This window comes from Glycine soja, chromosome 4 (genome assembly GCF_004193775.1).
Source record: "Glycine soja cultivar W05 chromosome 4, ASM419377v2, whole genome shotgun sequence".
Taxonomy (NCBI): domain Eukaryota; kingdom Viridiplantae; phylum Streptophyta; class Magnoliopsida; order Fabales; family Fabaceae; genus Glycine; species Glycine soja.
In genome coordinates, this window is record NC_041005.1 from 36,184,439 (window position 1) to 36,204,739 (window position 20,301).

Below are 20,301 nucleotides of genomic sequence, written 5' to 3' on the forward strand. Positions count from 1 at the left end.
GTAGTGTTCTCTTCTAAACCCCTTCACCCTCCGTACTTAGACACCAGTATCTTCGCCCAAAGTTGTCCTTCATCATGAAATAAGTTCCATCTCCATTTGCCAAGCATAGCCATGTTGAAAGTGCTTATGTCTTTGATACCCAATCCACCTTTTTCTTTTGGAAGGCATACTGTGTCCCACTTGATCCAACCAATCTTGTTTGTGTCTGATCCTCCTCCCCACAGGAATCTACATTGCAGGCAGACTAACTTGTCGTTCACCTTCTTGGGGATCCTGAAAAAATATAAAAAGTAAATGGGAATAGAAGTTAAGACTGACTTGATAAGGGTCACTCTCCCCCCAAAGGAAAGATGTCTCTGCTTCCACTTAGATAAGGCTCTCTCACACTTTTTAATGATAGGTTCCCACAGTTGCCCCTCCTTTGATTTGCACCTATAGGTATACCTAGATAGACAAATGGTATGGACAATAAACCACAGTTCAAACATCTGGCTGCATCAAAGTTCCACCTCTCCGATGTAGATGCAATTGCCTTTGATGTTTTGATGATGATCATGATGATGTGTTGCAATTGATGCAAATGAGCTTTTCAAGATTAAATTCAAGACAATACTTCAAGATTACAAGTCACAACATCAAGATGATCACTAGAATATTAGGAAGGGAATTCCTAATTGAATTAGCAAAGGTTTGGCCAAGTGATTTAAATTAAAAAAGTGTTTCTCAAAGGTTTTACTCTCTGGTAATCGAATACCAGAGGATGTAATCGATTACCAGTGGCCAAATACGTTTTATAACAACTACAAAAATTTGAATTCGAAATTTTAGACTGTGTAATTGATTACATAATTTTGGTAATCGATTACCAGCAGTTAATAAACGTTTTAATTCAAATTTTAAAAGCAATAATTGATTACACAATTATTGTAATCGATTACCAGACAGGATTTTCAGAAAAATAATTCTAAGAGTCACAACTTTTCAAAGGCTTTATTCATGACCACCAATGGTCTATATATATGTGACTTATAACACGAATTTGCTCAGAGATTTTAAAAACAACAAGTGTTTATCCTCTCAAAGAGCAAATTCATTTTATCCTCTTAAGAATTCCTTGGCCAATTCAATTGCAATTCATTAAGGAATTATTTGAGTGCTCAATCTGTAAAATCCATCTCTTTCTAGAGAGATTTGTTCTTCTTCTTCTTCTCATTCTCTAAGGGATTAAGAGACTGTGAGTCTCTTGTTGTAAAGGAATTCTAAACACAAAGGAAGGATTGTCCTTGTGTGTTTAGAACTTGTAAAAGGAATTTACAAGATAGTGGAACTCTCAAGCGGGTTGCTTGGGGACTGGACGTAGGCACAAGGGTGTGGCCGAACCAGTATAAAACTGAGTTTGCATTCTCTCTTCCCTTAATCTCCTTTATTTATTATTGCTTTATATTCATATTCAAATTGTTTTATTTGAATTAATATTTAAGAAGATTGTCATTAAGGGAATTCATAACTTGAATAAAAAGTGAAATAGATTTTTAATTGGGGAAGTAGTTTGGAATATCTTAATTCAACCCCCCCTTCTTAAGATATTTGAGGCCACTTGTCTAACAAGTGGTATCAGAGCTTCATTCTTGTATAAAGTTTAGAAGCTTCAAGAAAAAGATGGCCTCAGCAAATTCCTTATTTCCAGAAGGGAATTCTATCAATAGACCTCCAATCTTTAATGGAGAGGGTTACCACTACTGGAAAACCCGAATGCAAATTTTTATTGAGGCGATAGATCTAAATATATGGGAATCCATAGAAATAGGGCCTTATATACCCACCACAATAGAAAGAGTTTTAATAGATGGTAGTTCATCAAGTGAAAGCATAACCATAGAAAAACCTAGAGATAGATGGTCTGAAGAGGATAGAAAACGAGTACAATACAACTTAAAAGCCAAAAACATAATAACATCTGCCCTGGGAATGGATGAACATTTCAGGGTTTCAAATTGTAAGAGTGCTAAGGAAATGTGGGACACTCTTCGATTAACACATGAAGGAACTACATATGTTAAAAGATCTAGGATAAATGCACTAACTCATGAGTATGAATTATTTAGAATGAATGCAAATGATAATATTCAAAGCATGCAAAAGAGATTTACACATATAGTAAATCATCTAGCAGCCTTAGGCAAAGAATTTCAAAATGAGGATCTCATAAACAAAGTGTTAAGATGTTTAAGTAGAGAATGGCAACCCAAAGTAACGGCCATTTCTGAATCAAGAGATTTGTCTAATATGTCCCTTGCCACTTTATTTGGAAAGTTGCAGGAACACGAGATGGAACTATTGAGATTACATCAACACGAAGAAAACGACAAGAAAAAGAAAGGAATTGCTCTTAAAGCATCATCCTCAATTCAAGAAGAAAGTGATCAGGATAATGATCCAGATGATGATGATGATCTAAGTTTGTTTGTTAGAAGATTCAACAAGTTTCTTAAAGTAAGAGGAAATCAGAGGCGACCCAATTTTAAATCAAAGAGAAGGACTGAAAATTCATCCTCTACTTTAAAATGCTTTGAATGCAATCAACCTGGACATCTGAGGGTTGATTGTCCCATCTTCAAGAAAAAGATGGAAAAATCTGAAAAGAAAAATCATAATGAAAAGAAACTGAAGAAAGCATACATCACATGGGATGAAAATGATTTGGAATCCTCTGAAGATTCTGAAAATGAAGAGATAAATCTCTGTCTTATGGCTAAAAGTTACGAAAGTGATGAAGAGGTAACATCTTCAAATAACTTATCTATTTCTTTTGATGAATTGCAAGATGCATTTGCTGATTTGCATAAAGAATCAATTAAACTTGCAAAATTAGTTTCATCATCAAAGAAAACAATTTCAAATTTAGAAAATGAAATTTCGAAATTAAACAAAGAATTAGATCTTCTTAGAAATGAAGTCTCAATTTCTAAAACAAATGAAAAAGTTAATACCTCCACTATTAATGACAAGAAAATAACAGATTCTTGTAGTTGTGATAAATATGTAAAAGAAATTAAAGAGTTGAAAAATTCACTTGCAAAATTTTCATATAGTAGAAATAATTTAGATGTTATATTAAGTAAACAAAGATATGTGTCTAATAAAAATGGACTAGGGTATAAATCTGAAAAACAACAAAAGTTTCATAAAAACTTTTCCACTTCCACACAAAAATGTAATTCTAATTCTATCACTTGTTTCTACTGTGGAAGAAGAGGACATGGCATATCAACTTGCTACTTCAAGAAAAATTATAGTAACCTTAAAATGATATGGGTCCCAAAAGGATCCTCTGTTTATACTAACATGCAAGGACCCAATAAAATTTGGGTACCTAAGTCAAAAACTTGATTATGCAGGTATCTTTGAGAAAGAAGTGGTACATAGATAGCGGATGCTCAAAACATATGACTGGAGATGCATCAAATTTTACACATATCTCTCCAAAGAAAAGCGGGCATGTAACGTATGGTGACAACAACAAAGGTAGAATCCTTGGAGTGGGTAAAATAGGTACAAATTCTTCAAACTCCATTGAAAATGTTCTACTTGTTGAAGGCCTTAAGCACAGCCTGCTTAGTGTTAGTCAATTATGCGACAAAGGCTATCTAGTATCATTTGATTCTCAGAAATGTCTTATAGAACATAAGCATGACATTAATATAAAGCATGTAGGACATAGAGTCAATAATGTTTACATGATAGACTTAAGCATAAAACAAGAAAACAATCATTGCTTTCTTAGTAAAGATGATGATCCATGGTTATGGCATAAAAGAATTGCTCACATAAACATGGATCACCTAAATAAATTAATTTCAAAGGATTTAGTAGTTGGTTTGCCTAAATTGAAATTTGAAAAAGATAAACTATGTGATGCATGTCAAAAGGGCAAACAAACAAGAGTCTCATTCAAATCTAAAAATGTTGTCTCAACTACTCGACCCTTACAGTTATTGCATATGGATCTATTTGGTCCATCTAGAACCATGAGTTTTGGAGGAAATTACTATGCTCTAGTTATAGTTGATGATTTCTCTAGATATACTTGGACATTATTTATTACACATAAAAGTGATTCATTCCAAGCATTTAGGAAACTTGCTAAAGTCATACAAAACAAGAAAAATCTCAAGATTGCATCCATTAGAAGTGATCATGGGGGTGAATTTGAAAATAAAGATTTTGAATTATTTTGTGATGAACATGGTATTGAACATAATTTTTCTGCACCAAGAACCCCTCAACAAAATGGAGTTGTTGAGAGGAAAAATAGGTCATTGGAAGAAATTGCAAGAACTTTATTAAATGATACTTTTCTTCCAAAGTATTTTTGGGCTGAAGCGGTCAATACTGCATGTTACATCATGAATAGGGCCTTAATAAGACCTATTTTAAAGAAAACCCCATATGAGTTATTTAATGGTAGAAAACCTAGTATTTCTCATCTACATGTTTTTGGTTGCAAATGCTTTGTGCTCAATAATGGAAAAGATAATCTAGGAAAATTTGATGCAAAATCTGATGAAGGTATTTTTCTTGGATATTCATTACAAAGCAAAGCATATAGGATATATAATAAAAGAACTATGAATATCGAGGAATCTATTCATGTTACCTTTGATGAATCTAATGTTATCTTGTCAAGAAAGAATATGCTAGATGACATTGCAGATTCTTTAGAACATATGAATATTGATGAACAAGATTCCAAAGGAAATGATAAAGGAAACAATGAAGATTCTCAAGAAGAAGTCAAATCCAATAATGAACTTCCAAGAGAATGGAAAGCTTCAAGAGATCATCCCCTCGACAACATTATTGGTGATATCTCAAAAGGGGTAACAACTAGACATTCACTTAAAGATTTATGCAATAATATGGCTTTTGTATCTATGATTGAACCTAAAAATATAAAAGAAGCCTTAGTAGATGATAATTGGATCATTGCCATGCAAGAAGAACTAAACCAATTTGAAAGAAATAATGTGTGGAAATTAGTAGAAAAACCTGAAAATTATCCTGTCATAGGAACAAAATGGGTTTTTAGAAATAAATTAGATGAACATGGTATAATTATTAGAAATAAAGCCAGGTTAGTAGCAAAAGGGTATAATCAAGAAGAGGGAATAGACTATGAAGAAACATATGCTCCTGTTGCAAGATTAGAAGCCATTAGAATGCTTTTGGCATATGCATCCATAATGGACTTTAAACTTTATCAAATGGATGTTAAGAGTGCCTTTCTAAATGGTTTAATTCAAGAAGAGGTATATGTTGAACAACCCCCTGGTTTTGAAATTCCTGATAAACCAAACCATGTTTATAAATTACAAAAGGCTCTTTATGGTTTGAAACAAGCCCCTAGGGCGTGGTATGAACGCTTAAGCAATTTTCTTCTAGAAAAAGATTTCTCCAGAGGTAAAGTGGATACCACATTGTTCATAAAGAGAAAGCATAATGATATTTTGTTGGTTCAAATATATGTTGATGATATAATTTTTGGATCCACTAATGATTCATTGTGCAAGGAATTTTCCCTTGATATGCAAAGTGAATTTGAAATGTCAATGATGGGAGAACTAAAGTACTTTCTGGGATTACAAATCAAGCAAACTCAAGAAGGTATATTCATCAATCAATCCAAGTACTGCAAGGAATTGATCAAAAGATTTGGGATGGATAGTGCAAAACACATGTCTACACCGATGAGCACTAATTGTTACTTAGATAAAGATGAATCTGGTCAGTCTATAGACATAAAACAATATCGAGGTATGATCGAATCTCTTCTTTATTTATCTGCTAGTAGACCTGATATTATGTTTAGTGTATGCATGTGTGCTAGGTTTCAATCCAACCCCAAACAATCACATTTAAGTGCAGTAAAGAGAATCATGAGATATCTATTAGGAACAATCAATTTAGGATTATGGTATCCTAAGAATTCAACATGTAACTTAATAGGATATTCTGATTCTGATTTTGCCGAATCTAAAACTGATAGAAAAAGTACAAGTGGAACTTGTCAATTCATTGGATCGACTCTTGTCTCATGGCATAGTAAGAAACAAAACAGTGTTGCTTTATCTACTGCTGAAGTGGAGTATATCTCTGCCGGTAGTTGTTGTGCACAAATTTTATGGATGAAGCAACAATTATCTGACTATGGCATCATTCTTGATCGCATACCTATTAAGTGTGATAATACTAGTGCCATAAATCTATCCAAAAACCCAGTTCAACACTCTAGAACTAAACATATAGAGATTAGACACCACTTTCTTAGAGATCATGTCCTAAAGGGAGATTGTGTATTAGAATTTGTTGATACTAAGAATCAACTTGCTGATATTTTCACTAAACCTCTCCCCAAGGAAGTGTTCTTCTCTATTAGAAGAGAACTAGGTCTCTTAGATGTAAGAGATTTAGAAAAATAGGGATTGATTGGTTGATTGATTGGTTGATTTACTCTTACTAATTGATTGTAGATTATTTTGTTTGTTTGATCATGTTTGAATTCTTGTTTTTATGATAGAATTTATGATTTCTTGTGTATATAATAATTGAATGATTGAATTTAGTGTATTAGTAGTGAAAATTAGTCATATAGGATGTATTTGAGCATAAATATAGATATTCTCTTAAGAAACTAGCCTAGGATAGGCTCTGGTAATCGATTACCATCCAGTGTAATCGATTACACATGAACAGGCAGCCTGTAATCGATTACAACATCCTGTAATCGATTACCAGAAGGCTTATTGGGCCTGTAATCGATTACCAATACCTGTAATCGATTACAATGTGTCATCTTCTATAAATACTCACGAAATCAGAGCTGCTGCGCAGCCAAAGCCTCCTCCACGTTTTCCTCCATACCTAGAACTTCAAACCTTCGATTCTCATTCAATTCTTCACCAAATCACGTCCCGTAAAGCCCAATCTTCCTCTTTTTCACTCCTCTTTCACTTCCACCAATCAAAATCTATAAAAACTTCATCAAATGGCAGAGCCATCAAAGAAGAGAAAGGGATCATCCTCCACCGCTACCGCCGCTGCCCATCGCCGCCACGGCCCATCCGGAGCACCCACAACACCTATTCCTCCTTCTTTGTCATCTCCAAGATCATCAACTTTGTTTTCATCCGATGATCAGCGTCTACGATACCTTTCTCAGTTTTCTTCTAGAATAATCTTAGACCCTAAGTACCTAGACGTAGAATTCTTTAATGATGAAACGTTTGATTATTATCAAGTGTTTCAAAATTCTGGTCTTGTTGATTTCATGTCATTAAAATTGCCATATTATCCTGAACTTGTAAAGGTCTTCTACTGCAATTTAAAAATTCAGGATAGTATTATTATGTCTGAGGTGCATGGTACTTCTATGGTCATTGATCAGTCACTATTCTTTTCTTTGACTCATTTACCCAGTCAAGGTGCACCTTTTGAGGGCACCATTGTTGATGACTGGAAATTCGATTATTCGAGTCATGATGCTCGTCGCATGGTCTGCAATGATCAAGCTGAAATGACCGGTAGATTGCTGGCCGGGTCATTAGCATTTGATAATCGCATCATGCATTATATCATTGTTAGAATTTTGCTTCCTCGGTCTTCAAATTTAGCACAAGCCTCTGAGGAGGATTTGATTCTTATGTGGGCTTTTCTTACCGATCGTCAGATCGAATGGACCCATTTGGTTCGGTACCGAATGCATAAGGCATTACGGGCCAATGCACCTCTTCCTTATCCACATTTGATTACTCTGTTTTTGCGTCATTTTCAAATTCCGCTTGATGATGAACCCTTTGTTCAAGTCAAGCGTTCCTTTGCAATTGGTGCTGGTGCAGTGACCTCCTTTGGGTACCGTAAAGATCGGAATGGTCAATGGCTGAAGAAGGATGCACTCCCTCCTCAAGATGAACGTACTCCTTCACCTCCCCCTCAACGTGAAGATTCCGCACTCATGAATGAAGTCCTCTCCGAATTACGGGGTCTTCATTCTTACGTTGGTGACCGCTTCGACTCGTTAGATTCACGCTTTGCCGGTATGGACATTCGCCTTACACAGCTTGAAGAGGATGTCGGATACATTCGTCAGAGTTTCGACCTTCCCCCACCACCTCCGTCTTCTTAGATTTTAGTTTCTGATTATATGTTTTTTTAAGCCGTGTATTTTGGCTATTTAGTCTCTTAGAGTTTAATTTCATTATGTTAAGTACTTTGCTTATTTATCTTGTGGTTTTTAAAATTTCAGTCTTGGATATTTTGTGGTTTTTGACATTATGTGGTTGTTGATGTTTTGAGTTATTTGGATTCTGGTTGATTATTTCTTGTTTGTGAATTTGGATGGTTATGCCTCATCGTTATTCCATTGTTATATCTTTCTACTCCATTATTATATTTGTGTTGATTCTCGAGTTCTTTGGCTTTTTGATGTTTCCAAAGGGGGAGAAAAAGGTTGTAGAAAAAGCTTAACAACCTTAGATATCAAGTGATCATAAATTCCGAAATATAGGGGGAGTAAACGCACATTTTATCTATATACAATTGTTTGTTGCTTGCTTGAATCTTGATTTCAGGTATTGTATTGTCATCATCAAAAAGGGGGAGATTGTAGATGCAATTGCCTTTGATGTTTTGATGATGATCATGATGATGTGTTGCAATTGATGCAAATGAGCTTTTCAAGATTAAATTCAAGACAATACTTCAAGATTACAAGTCACAACATCAAGATGATCACTAGAATATTAGGAAGGGAATTCCTAATTGAATTAGCAAAGGTTTGGCCAAGTGATTTAAATTAAAAAAGTGTTTCTCAAAGGTTTTACTCTCTGGTAATCGAATACCAGAGGATGTAATCGATTACCAGTGGCCAAATACGTTTTATAACAACTACAAAAATTTGAATTCGAAATTTTAGACTGTGTAATTGATTACATAATTTTGGTAATCGATTACCAGCAGTTAATAAATGTTTTAATTCAAATTTTAAAAGCAATAATTGATTACACAATTATTGTAATCGATTACCAGACAGGATTTTCAGAAAAATAATTCTAAGAGTCACAACTTTTCAAAGGCTTTATTCATGACCACCAATGGTCTATATATATGTGACTTATAACACGAATTTGCTCAGAGATTTTAAAAACAACAAGTGTTTATCCTCTCAAAGAGAAAATTCATTTTATCCTCTTAAGAATTCCTTGGCCAATTCAATTGCAATTCATTAAGGAATTATTTGAGTGCTCAATCTGTAAAATCCATCTCTTTCTAGAGAGATTTGTTCTTCTTCTTCTTCTCATTCTCTAAGGGATTAAGAGACTGTGAGTCTCTTGTTGTAAAGGAATTCTAAACACAAAGGAAGGATTGTCCTTGTGTGTTTAGAACTTGTAAAAGGAATTTACAAGATAGTGGAACTCTCAAGCGGGTTGCTTGGGGACTGGACGTAGGCACAAGGGTGTGGCCGAACCAGTATAAAACTGAGTTTGCATTCTCTCTTCCCTTAATCTCCTTTATTTATTATTGCTTTATATTCATATTCAAATTGTTTTATTTGAATTAATATTTAAGAAGATTGTCATTAAGGGAATTCATAACTTGAATAAAAAGTGAAATAGATTTTTAATTGGGGAAGTAGTTTGGAATATCTTAATTCAACCCCCCCTTCTTAAGATATTTGAGGCCACTTGTCTAACATCCGACATATCGATTGCACCAAAACTACTTTTTGCAAAATTAATTTTCAGGCCTGATGCAAGTGCAAAAGACCTCAGAATTTCTTTAAGTGCCTTCACATTCTCCATTGATGCCTCTCCAAAAAATATTGTATCATCCGCGTATTGGAGTATGCTTATGTCAACACTGTTTGAGCCCACTTTGAATCCCCTAAATAAGTTTTTGCTACATGCCTCTCTCACTAGTCCAGTCAGTGCCTCCACCACAATATTGAATAGGAATGGTGCTAGTGGATCTCCCTGTCTTAAACCTCTTTGTGGTGAGAACTCGGATGAAGGGCTACCATTTACCAATACTAAAATAGATGCGGATTTCAAGCACCCCTCTATCCACTTTATTCATTTGGGACAGAATCCCAGCCTTCTCAACATATAGAAAAGAAATTCCCAAGATACCGAGTCGTATGCCTTCTCGTAATCCACTTTGAAGACAATGCATGACTTCTTTCTTCTTTTTGCCTCATCCACCACCTCATTTGCTATCAATGCACTTTGTAACAGATGTCTACCCTCTATGAATGTGGACTCCCTCTCATCTATTATACTTGGCATGATCTTTTTCATTTTGTTGGCTAACAGCTATGCCACTATCTTATACATACACCCAATCAGTGATACCGGTCTGTATTCGTCTAGAGCCTGGGATTTGCCACCTTGGGGGTTAAAACTATAAATGAAGCATTGCACCCCCTTGGGATGATTCCATTGGTGTGAAATTCATCCAAGAATCGTAGTACATTAGGTTTTATTAGATTCTAGAATGTCTTGATGAATTTGAAATTAATTCCAACTGGGCCTAGGCTTTTCTGGCTTCTGCATCCCCATACTGCCTTTTTTACCTCCTCGTCCTCCTGAAATCTGGCAGTTAACATATCATTTTGTTGATTGTTAATTGTCTGGAAGCCAATCCCATCCAGATGGGGTCTTTGCTGATCAGCCTCTTGGAATCTATGCATGAAAAATCTTCTAGCTTCCTCTTTTACCCTCACCGGCTATTCAATCCACTAGCCCTCGATCCAGACTCCATTCAGATTGTTATTTCTATGTGTTGTGTTGACCAACAAATGGAAAAATCTTGAGTTACAATCGCCTTCTTTGACCCATGTGGCCCTTGCCTTCTGTCTTAGTAGAGATTCATGTGATTGTGCAGCTATCCATAGATCTTCTTGAAGTTGTTTTCTGATTATCATCTGCTGAGGAGAGAGTGGTCTATCAGCCAAGTTCACTTCTAACTGGTTTAGTTCTCCCTCAATCTTCTTGTATTTCTTTAAAGTATCCCCAAACCGATCTCTATTCCATGTCTTCAACCTTTCCTTCAATTTCTTTATTTTTTCTTTCAACACGAATCCACCCCACCCACTCTGCTGTTGGGACAACCAACATTCCTTCACTATTGACTTGAAAGATTTGTTTAGAAGCCAGCAATCCTGGACCCGGAATGGCTTTGGTCCCCAATCTACAACCTTTGACCTAAGCAAAACCAGACAATGGCCAAAAAAATTTCTATCCAATGGGTGTTGGATGCTGCCTGGCCATTTTGTAAGCCACTTTGGAGAGACTAGAAATCTATCTAACTTGCTTCTTGCGATGCCATTGGGTCTAAACCATGTAAATTTTCTTCCAATCCATGGCGCTTCCTCCACCTCCATATCATCTATCCATTCATTAAACTCTTGGATATTGCTTTCCTTCATCCCTCTTTGGCATACTTTCATCCTTTCCATCGGATCTCTAATGTTGTTAAAATCCCCCATAATGCACCATAGTCCTCCCTGATTGGCTGTTTTTAGGTGTTTGATAGTTTCCCATAGTACTCTCTTACTTTGCATGTCACATGGTGAGTATATATTAACAATATGAACCTGCAGTGCCTCCTTAATCCATAGGCCTGTCAAGCAAATGAAACCATTCCCCACTACTTTCCTTTGTAATGTGAATGTGTTTTCAGTCCACATACAAAGCAATCCCCCTGCAGAATTAATTATTGGCTGCACCTCCCAAGAGACTGTTGTGTCCCCCCACATTGCCTGGCACATTGATCTCTCAATACTTTCTTTCTTGGTTTCTTGAATACAAATCATGTCCAGCTTCTCTTTTTTGACTAATATCCTTATTGCAGGCCACTTCACCCCCCTCCCTAATCCCCTCACATTGTATGTGATAATATTCATGGATTATTGCTCCTATTCCCCACTCCTGCTGCCTCTTTTTGGTCTTTATCCTTCATTTGCATGAGTTTCTCCACTATCCTTCCCTGTTCTTCTATTCCTGTTACTCCTAAATTAGTTGCTATTTCCCATATCATTTGTGCTTCTTGCTCCTTAGTTTCTGCTACATGTGGCATATCCATGGCTCCTTGGTCTATTGGCTCTTCCCTTTGCTGGGCTTTGTGTTGGGTGGGCTGATTTTGATCCTCCTTATCCTGAAGCTTCTCTTGCTGAGGGATATTTGTAGTTTCTTGCATCTGGGTATATGGTGTTTGAATTTTCGGGGCAGTTTTTTAGATTTCAGATTGTGCCTCACCCCCCTTCTTTTGCTTTTGGCACACCCTTTTTCTAGAGTACACCTGGTATGGTGTGGCAACCACTACTTTTTTATTTTTTTGGGCCGATGGTGTTGGGTTTGTGTGGGAGGTGTGGGTAGGACAAGCCATATGGTTTGTGGCTTCAATGTGTGGAGGTTGGGCTTGCAGCGGAAGGGATTGTGGTTGTTTGAGAGTTGTATCCTTTTGTTTTTCTTTATATATTTGGGTCAGAGATGTTGAGGTTGTAAGGGGGGTGGAGATGGGAAAAGGCATTTGGGTTGCAAATGCTTTCTAAGGTGTAAGGGCTTTTGGTATGTGGTGCAGACATTGTTGGGGGGCTGTATCCTTTTCTATATCTTTATATTTATGGGCCTGTAGTGTTAGGGTTGTGGGGGGGGGGGGGTATGGATAGAAAAAGCCAATTGTTTTGTGGTTTCAGGCTGTGGTGTTTGGGCTTGTGGCTGGCGGTAAAATGTTTGTTGGGGGGTTTTAGCTTTTGGGCTTTGGTGATCCACTTTGTCTACCTTTTTTTTTGTTTTTGTTTGAGCTTCTCTTCCCTACCACGTTCATGTTTCCCTTTTCCTTCTTCATCGTTGTGCCCTCTGACAACCTTCGGGATGTCCCTTAGGCTCATTTCCTCTAATAGCACAGATTCCCAAGTCCCCCTCGATTTTCCCCCCACCCGTTCTGCACCTCCTGCCAGTACCTCATCTGCAGTGGATTTTGGACCTTCCGATATTATCCTCCGGTCGCAAGTGATAACCAATGGTCCATGAGGCTCATTTGAACTATTGGGTAACAGTGCTCTCTGTGCTTGGTTGTCTCCGCCATCGTTAGTCGTGACTTCCTGTCACGGGTCATCGAAGTTTTGCCGTTCCTGTCTCCGCCTGAAATATTCTATCTCCGACAGCGCTGTTTCCTCCATCGTCGATGACCCCATGGAACTACCATCGAAGTCGATCTCTTCCGACGACGGTGCGACACTACTTCTCCTCCATTGATGGTTGTCTGTGTTACCTCCTCGTTCCTCCAGAATTCTCACATCGTACACCTCTTCCCCTATGTGAACTTCGACGGTGTGCTGTATGGCCGGTTTCCATGGTGTTTTGACCAGCGCACGCGCTCTGTCCAACCTCCGACGTTCGTCGGCATCGTCATCGATCTCCACCAGATCCCCTAGGACCCCCACTATCTTCTCGATGGAGATCGCATCCCAGGCTAACACCGGGATACCCCAACATTGCACCCAGGCCAATCTGTAGCCTGGCCGCAAGTTGGGCGTCCATTTTTGGATCGAGTAGAAAAAAGGTGGCATTTCGTGGTAATCTTCGTGCAACAAGTTTTCTGCACTTGCCTTATTCAATCCAAGCAACAATACCATGTCATCCCCCATGTACTTAGTTGAGATATCCACCCCATAGTCCCACCTCAATTTGTCCTCCACCTTATCAAACTTCATCGGGTTCAACAACCTCTCTACCCATGCGTCTTTTAGCCACTTCAACATTTTGTCGGAGGGCTCAAGGTATAAGGAGGATGACCCCCCTTCTCTGCTCTTTGATGTAGTTCTTTTCCCTACTACCACCTCCACGTAAGTTGATTTATTTGCTCCTTCACCTATCTGTTTTTGGCTCCATGCTTCAGTTTTCTTCACCTGTTGCTGCTCTTGCCGTTTAGCCTCTAGATTTCTATGTCCTCCGCTCCTCCTCCCAAATCATGGGAGATTGACATATAGCTTCAATCCTCCGACCACTATATTGTCTAGTTGCCTCTCCAGCCTGTATTCATCTTTTACGTCTTTGTAGCGTACAAAACCGTACCTTCTACCATTCTCATTGGTTTGCTTAGAGATGAACACCTCCCTGACGTCTCCCCACCTCTTAAAATGTTGCCACAAATACTTCTCATTGATGTCATCGGCAAAATCGTGTGAAATAATAGGATGTTATCCCTATTTGATCTCACCAGTTTGTTTGGTTTCTGTGGTTATGTTGTCCATCCCTCGTCCTGGTACTTATCCGTTGAGGGCCCGCTCGGAATCTCTCTTTGTGTCTGACACTCTCCCACCTCCTGCTTCTCTCTCCTCTTATTCTCTCTCCTTGCTTACTAACGAATCTAGTTCAGTTGCACAAATAACACATGATCAGTAGTGCAGAAAATTCAAACACCAGAACTTGCTTAAGTCGTCGGATTTCGTGGCACATGTTAGTCGGTGAAAATGACTAACTTTTGTGTATAAAACTTGTGTATATTGTATCAAACTTCTCCAATTTATAGTTGTTTTTGTAATATTATAAGTACTTTTTGTTAAATATAGGTAATAGATAATTTATACTTTTGTTTTGCGTGTTTAATAATCAATTTCTCTCAATTTTAGGTTAATTAGGCAAATTAGAAAAAATGTTGTTTTCACCTTCTCGCTAAGCCAATATGCTGGCTTAGTGAGCATTCGCTAAGCGCGGCACTCAGTGGCTAAGCGCGAGGAAGAATCCAGAAGAAGATGAGCTGTCAGGTTCGCTGAGCGCACCGCTCCAGGTCATCAAGCACACCGCTTCAGCTCATCCGGTAAGCGAGAGAAGCGCGCTAAGCCAAAAATCACTAACGTGTGCTAAGCAATCTATATCTGCGCTAAGCGCACGAGCACGAACAAGGCCACCTATTTAAGCTTGAAATCAGATTTGCAAAGGGAGTTTGGCATTTTTCTTGAAGAAGCCTCTGCATGCACGAGAGTTTGGCCTTGGCTTGAAGCTTTTGAATGTTTAGGAAGTTCAAGAGAGAGAAAGGTCCAAGTTCCAGAGAGTTCTGAGAGATTTTGCTATGTGAAGATCTGCAAAGATGCGAGTTCGAAGCGGAAGCTGTTATGAGAGCTTGAGATGAGTTTGTGAGTGATTGTGAGATCCTAGAGGTGAAGGAGACATCCTCACCACTTGTGTTTTTGCAGTCTTTCATCTTGTTCTTCTCTTTGTTGTAAAGGAGGTTCCCAGACTATGGAAAGCTAAATCCTCTGTTGGATCTTCCCTGTAGGTACCTGATGTAAATATATTTCTATCTATGTAATGATGTTTTGTGTGTTCCCTGTGCTATCTGCTTTTCATTCCAATGTCCTTTTACCTTGATCACGTAGATGCATGCTTTGTTAGGGTCATTCAACAGTGGGAACTGATCTGATTCTAAAGTCCTTGATAGTACGAGACTAAGTTGTTGTGCTATCACAAGGGATCGGGGTACAAGAACTTAGTTGTGTATGTGTCTCTTAATGTGGTCTTGGTTGAGTGTAGTCTTACAAGAGGAATCTGCGGAGGAGACTTGATCAGGACTAGGCTAGGCTATCATGAGGAATCAGGGTCTAGCAGTCCAGGAGACAACATAGGAACGCATGAGCATTGTTAAATAGAGAACATCATTTTTAGCATCAGGAACCTATGAGGAAGACCAGCGCATTCTCTACTTGTTTTTACACAGTATTTCTCTTGCGTGATTTTCTTTCTTTTTGTCTAGATAGTTTAAATACCTGTTCATAACCACAATCATATTTTCATACCAAATGCCTATTTATCGAAATAGCTTGCCAGATAACACAAGTTCCCCAAGAGTTCGATACTTGGTTCTTACCGTTTTATACTACTTGTGCGATCTGGTACACTTGTCGGCCGTGAACAGCACACACACACAAAAGATGCATAATTACAGTGACAAGTCACAACCATACTTCCTCAGTATGGTTACAGTCAGTCACAAAGTAGTAGGTTTCTAACCTTCACTGCCCATGTGGAGAGCCTCTACAAATTAAGTTGCTCCAACTGGTAGTATCATAAACTCTTGCATAGCCATATTATTCCCAACATGATTGCCCCCATTTATAACATTGAAAGCTGGAACTGGCATAACAAGTTCTTTTGTTATTGAAATCTCCTGGATGTGCCTGTACAAGGGCAGTCCCTTTGCCCCTGCACCAGCTCTACATACACTCAACGAAACTCCCAATATTGCATTAGCCCCTAGTTTTGATTTGTTAGGAGTTCCATCAATTTCCAACATAATAGCATCGACATTAGTTTGATTCCTTGACAAACAGAACCATAAATATCAACTGTACAACACAACTTCAAAAACAGAACCCAATATCTTTGGTAAAAGTATATGTAAATATAAAATCAGTTTCTCTTTCTTTTCTCCCTTTCAAAAGCAATAACAAGTCACAAGAAAAAAAGATGGAAATATTGTTCATTCAAAGCAAAAACAATATCAATAGCCAAGCATAACCCTAAAAAAATGGTGTTCGACTCACAATGTATAGTAGGCTACAAACACCCAGCTCAGAAAAACTTCAGCTAACTAACTCCATATCATAATATTTCACATAAATTGTATTCCAGAGCTGTTTCTACTTTCTACTGCATTAGTACACATTGCTGCAACCTTACAACAACTTCCCAACTTTAGTATTGGATTATTAATCATTAACAAAAACACAACTCTAGAGCTTTTGATATACTACATTGAGTGTGTTTGGATAAGTATTTGCAAAAAAAATTGATCAAAATGTAATCATTTTGGAAATGGTACTATTCGACACATTTGCAAAATTGATTTTGAAGTAAAGTAACTTATGTTTCAATGTTTTTACCCTGAAAGAAAGTTTGATGCAAAACTTATTGTAATTTTTTCAACTTAATACAAAAAGCTATTTGTTACCACATTTAGTCAAACCCAAGTTTGTAAGCAAAATCAATTTTACAGAACAATAATAAGACGTATGTATCTTTACTAAAACCAATTCTGATACTACTTCCTATCTGATGACAACAAAAGACACAGGCTGAGCAGAAGCTTTCATCCCTTAATTTTTTTCCTTGTCACATAAAATTCCAACCACACCTAATTCAATCTTACAAACATTTTCTCAACATAAACACAATATCAGCCTTCTCTTCTCTTCCAAACACTCTAGCGAAACCTTTTAAGGGCATGTTTGGGTGTAAGTTTCTCTAGAAGCACTTCTATGAAAAGAAAATAAGAAGAAAAAAATAGAATGAGCTTCTCCATAAGCTAAAATTACTTCTCCATTAGCTAATTTGTAGAACTTTTCGCATATAACTTCTCTAAAAGAAAGATGAGGGGACATCTATAAATTAGTTAATGGAGAGCTAATTTTAACTTATGAAAAAGTTTATTTCATTTTTTTCTTCTTATCTTCTTCTCCTATAAGTGCTTCTAGAGAAGCTTACCCAAACAGACCCTAATTATTTGTACCAACCTACACTCTTTTTTCTCTTTACCTAATGAACTCTCTTCTGGGACTCCAAATTGCATCCTATTGGCTAACTTCCTCATGTCTGTTATTGCATACCTTACAAAAGAATCAACAGGTCATGAATTTAAAAACAAAAGCAAAAGGCATAAAGAAAACATATCCTCAACCCTGCAACTAAAAAGTACAGTATAAATAAGTTTAAACTATGCTAACCTTTCCTTCTTCTTCCAAAGAGGAAAACCACCTCTCTTCTTTTTAGGCTTAGAATCAGGAACTGGAAGTGGTTTTGGTTGCTTAGTAGGAGGGGGCTCCTACCACTTCTCAATTTTTTGTGGATCTCTTCCTTGAAAGCCCTTCCAATTTTTCCAGATGGATCCCCGCGTATAGAATCTACTCGTGCTGCAAGAGTAGACTTTGCAGCTAGGAGTCAGGATGCTCGCATCCTTAGAGAAGGTGTAGTCTGAAATATTTCTGTTTGCTCTAGGTAACCTACACGAAATTGAGATGTTGCTATGGAGAACCCAACAAGATTCTTTTTCTTGGCACCAAGAAGTTGGGACAAGAATGTCAATGGATAGTATATTTGAAACTTCTCACATAATGCCTGTATACCTGAAACCTCTCATACAATACCAGAGTTAAACACATGTAGATCCAATAAGGTATTATAATGCCCCTTCTCAATTTCCTCTTCTTTTACTTGATGAAGAACAAGGGTTTCAATAATTAAGTCTTCCCAATCAACATCATCAACTACCATTCCTTTTCTTTTCTTCCTTCTACTTTCAGGATAAGAGCCATCTAAAGTGCCAGGAATCTCAGCATCAGCTAGATCAGCATTTGACTGATGCATAATTCTTTTTATCCGCACCATAGAAGCATTGATCCTCTCCCGCCTCATTTTACATTTCAATTGACCATTGACAAACGATGGCGACATGGTATCCACTTCAACATCCTTCTCCAGTAAATATTTAAGCAGAAGCTTCTTGCTCATTTCAGATTTCCCCTCTCATCACTCCCAACACTCTAGCAGATCAAATTGTAAAATCCTCCTTTTCTGAGCACTCCCACTCCCTCTCAGAGACTCTGCACAATTATTTTCATCCAAAAACTTCTTATACAACACTGACAAGCATTCAAGCGAAATTTGCTGCCTCTCTGAATCCCCACCACCCACTCTACCAGCATTACTCTCCAACATAAAATACCGTGAATCCTTCCTTTTAGACATGCCATCAACCCCGTATTCAAATTCACCATCATTTCTCAAGCATTCAACAACCACATCCTTCAAATCCACCGTAGCCTGATCAAGACCCTCCTCCCTCTTCTCCCCATGCTTCAACATAGCATTCCTCTCCATATACTGAATCCCAACCAGCGCATTCTTAATAATGTTCTTCACAGTAACATCCTTCCCCCAAGGCAACACCTGTGCAACCTTCACAAGAGTCTCAAGTAACTCCTTATACCTAGCCCTACAAGTTGAAACCCTAGCATGAACCTCTTTAGCTAATTCTTCCATCCCCACCCCAACCCCATTCAACTCCACCATAAAAACCAACACCGCCACCACCAACGGCACCGGCCTCCACTCGATGCTCAGATACCACTTCACCGCACACTGAATCAAAAACATCCCCTGCTTCCTCATCCTCTCAATCAAATTCCTCTCAGCAGAGGCACAACCGCTACAATTCCTAATCATTCGTTCCAACAAATGAACTATATCAAACTCAGGAAAATCAGGCCTCAAATTCAAAAAATCAACAACGCGTAAAATCATTCTACTGATTTCGTAAACATCAATCCCTATCGTGGAGGCGACTTCCGCCATAGGCAAAGGTCGATCCTCTTTTCGCATAACGACATAAATGCATGCACCAATGAGCACTTTAAACCACTCGCCTTGTCCGAACTCGCCCTCGGTGATGGTGGATATCATGCTTCTCACGTCGCTGCTCTTGAAAGATAACCCTAACGGGTTTGTTACTTCGTTGATTAGGTTTTGCGCCACGAAGAGTTTTCTTTGGCGGTAGGAGTAGAGGCTGCTAGAACAGGCGCAATATGGATGAAGGTTCCTTGAGGACCATCGAATTGGTCGAACTGCTGGACGCCGCCGCACGAGGAGCAGATTAACTCACTGGAAATATCATCATGGATGAAGGAGGCTTCGCCGCAGTAGGTGCAGGGAGAAGATTTCGACATCGACGTTTCAAAAACAAGGATCTCTCGTCCAAATCTTTCTTTCACAGCAGCAAGCTTGGCCTAGTTCAACAAAATATAATTGTAAGCGAAAGATCATTGAAATAAACAGTTCATTGAAGTGCAGAAGCAGTAAACTTGAACTAGGAAAAGTTGGTAGCAGTACAAATAAACAAGAATACATATGCATTAGAGAAAAATCCATAATGTCTCATGGAATATCAAAGATAACAATCATTTCAGAGGATAGGGAGATGACTTCCTCGTCCTTATTTTGATTTAACAAGTCCAAATATCCAAGAGGGTTTGCATCTCAAATGAAAGGCTCAACAAGCCCCATTTGTAGGCTTTAGACTATTATTAAAATTGTAAAAATCACAATTTGATATATGCAATTCTTCCTGCGATATGCTGAATTGCACCTTGAATCGTAATAAATTTCTGCAACACACAACTCAGCTCGCAACTGGGTTGCCAAAAAGACATTTAAAACCCTATAGTGCATATCAATGTAAACTCAAAAACAC

The 20,301-nt window shown here is 37.9% G+C and overlaps 2 protein-coding genes across 2 annotated transcripts; both read right to left on the reverse strand.

Moving 5' to 3' along the window:
• Positions 1-23: 23 nt before the first annotated feature.
• Positions 24-11,542, reverse strand: LOC114410772. Its single transcript, XM_028374702.1, has 2 exons — positions 10,851-11,542; positions 24-273 (listed from the first exon to the last, which is right to left on the reverse strand). Exons 1-2 carry the CDS (start codon positions 11,540-11,542, stop codon positions 24-26), a joined length of 942 nt encoding a protein of 313 aa, XP_028230503.1.
• A 7,039-nt stretch (positions 11,543-18,581) lies between these two features.
• On the reverse strand, positions 18,582-19,514 carry LOC114410773 (plant-specific TFIIB-related protein PTF2-like). Its single transcript, XM_028374703.1, has one exon. The coding sequence runs from the start codon at positions 19,512-19,514 to the stop codon at positions 18,582-18,584; it is 933 nt and encodes a 310-aa protein (XP_028230504.1).
• Positions 19,515-20,301: the final 787 nt, after the last annotated feature.

Bases quoted from the DNA above. Each gene is read 5' to 3' on its own strand.
- LOC114410772 (XM_028374702.1), bottom strand. From the start codon at position 11,542: ATGGGGGATTTTAACAACATTAGAGATCCGATGGAAAGGATGAAAGTA. The intron at 274-10,850 runs GTTGGTCAACAC...ATATTTTTTCAG, and splicing joins AACTCAAGATTTTTCCATTT to GATCCCCAAGAAGGTGAACG.
- LOC114410773 (XM_028374703.1), bottom strand. From the start codon at position 19,514: ATGATATCCACCATCACCGAGGGCGAGTTCGGACAAGGCGAGTGGTTT.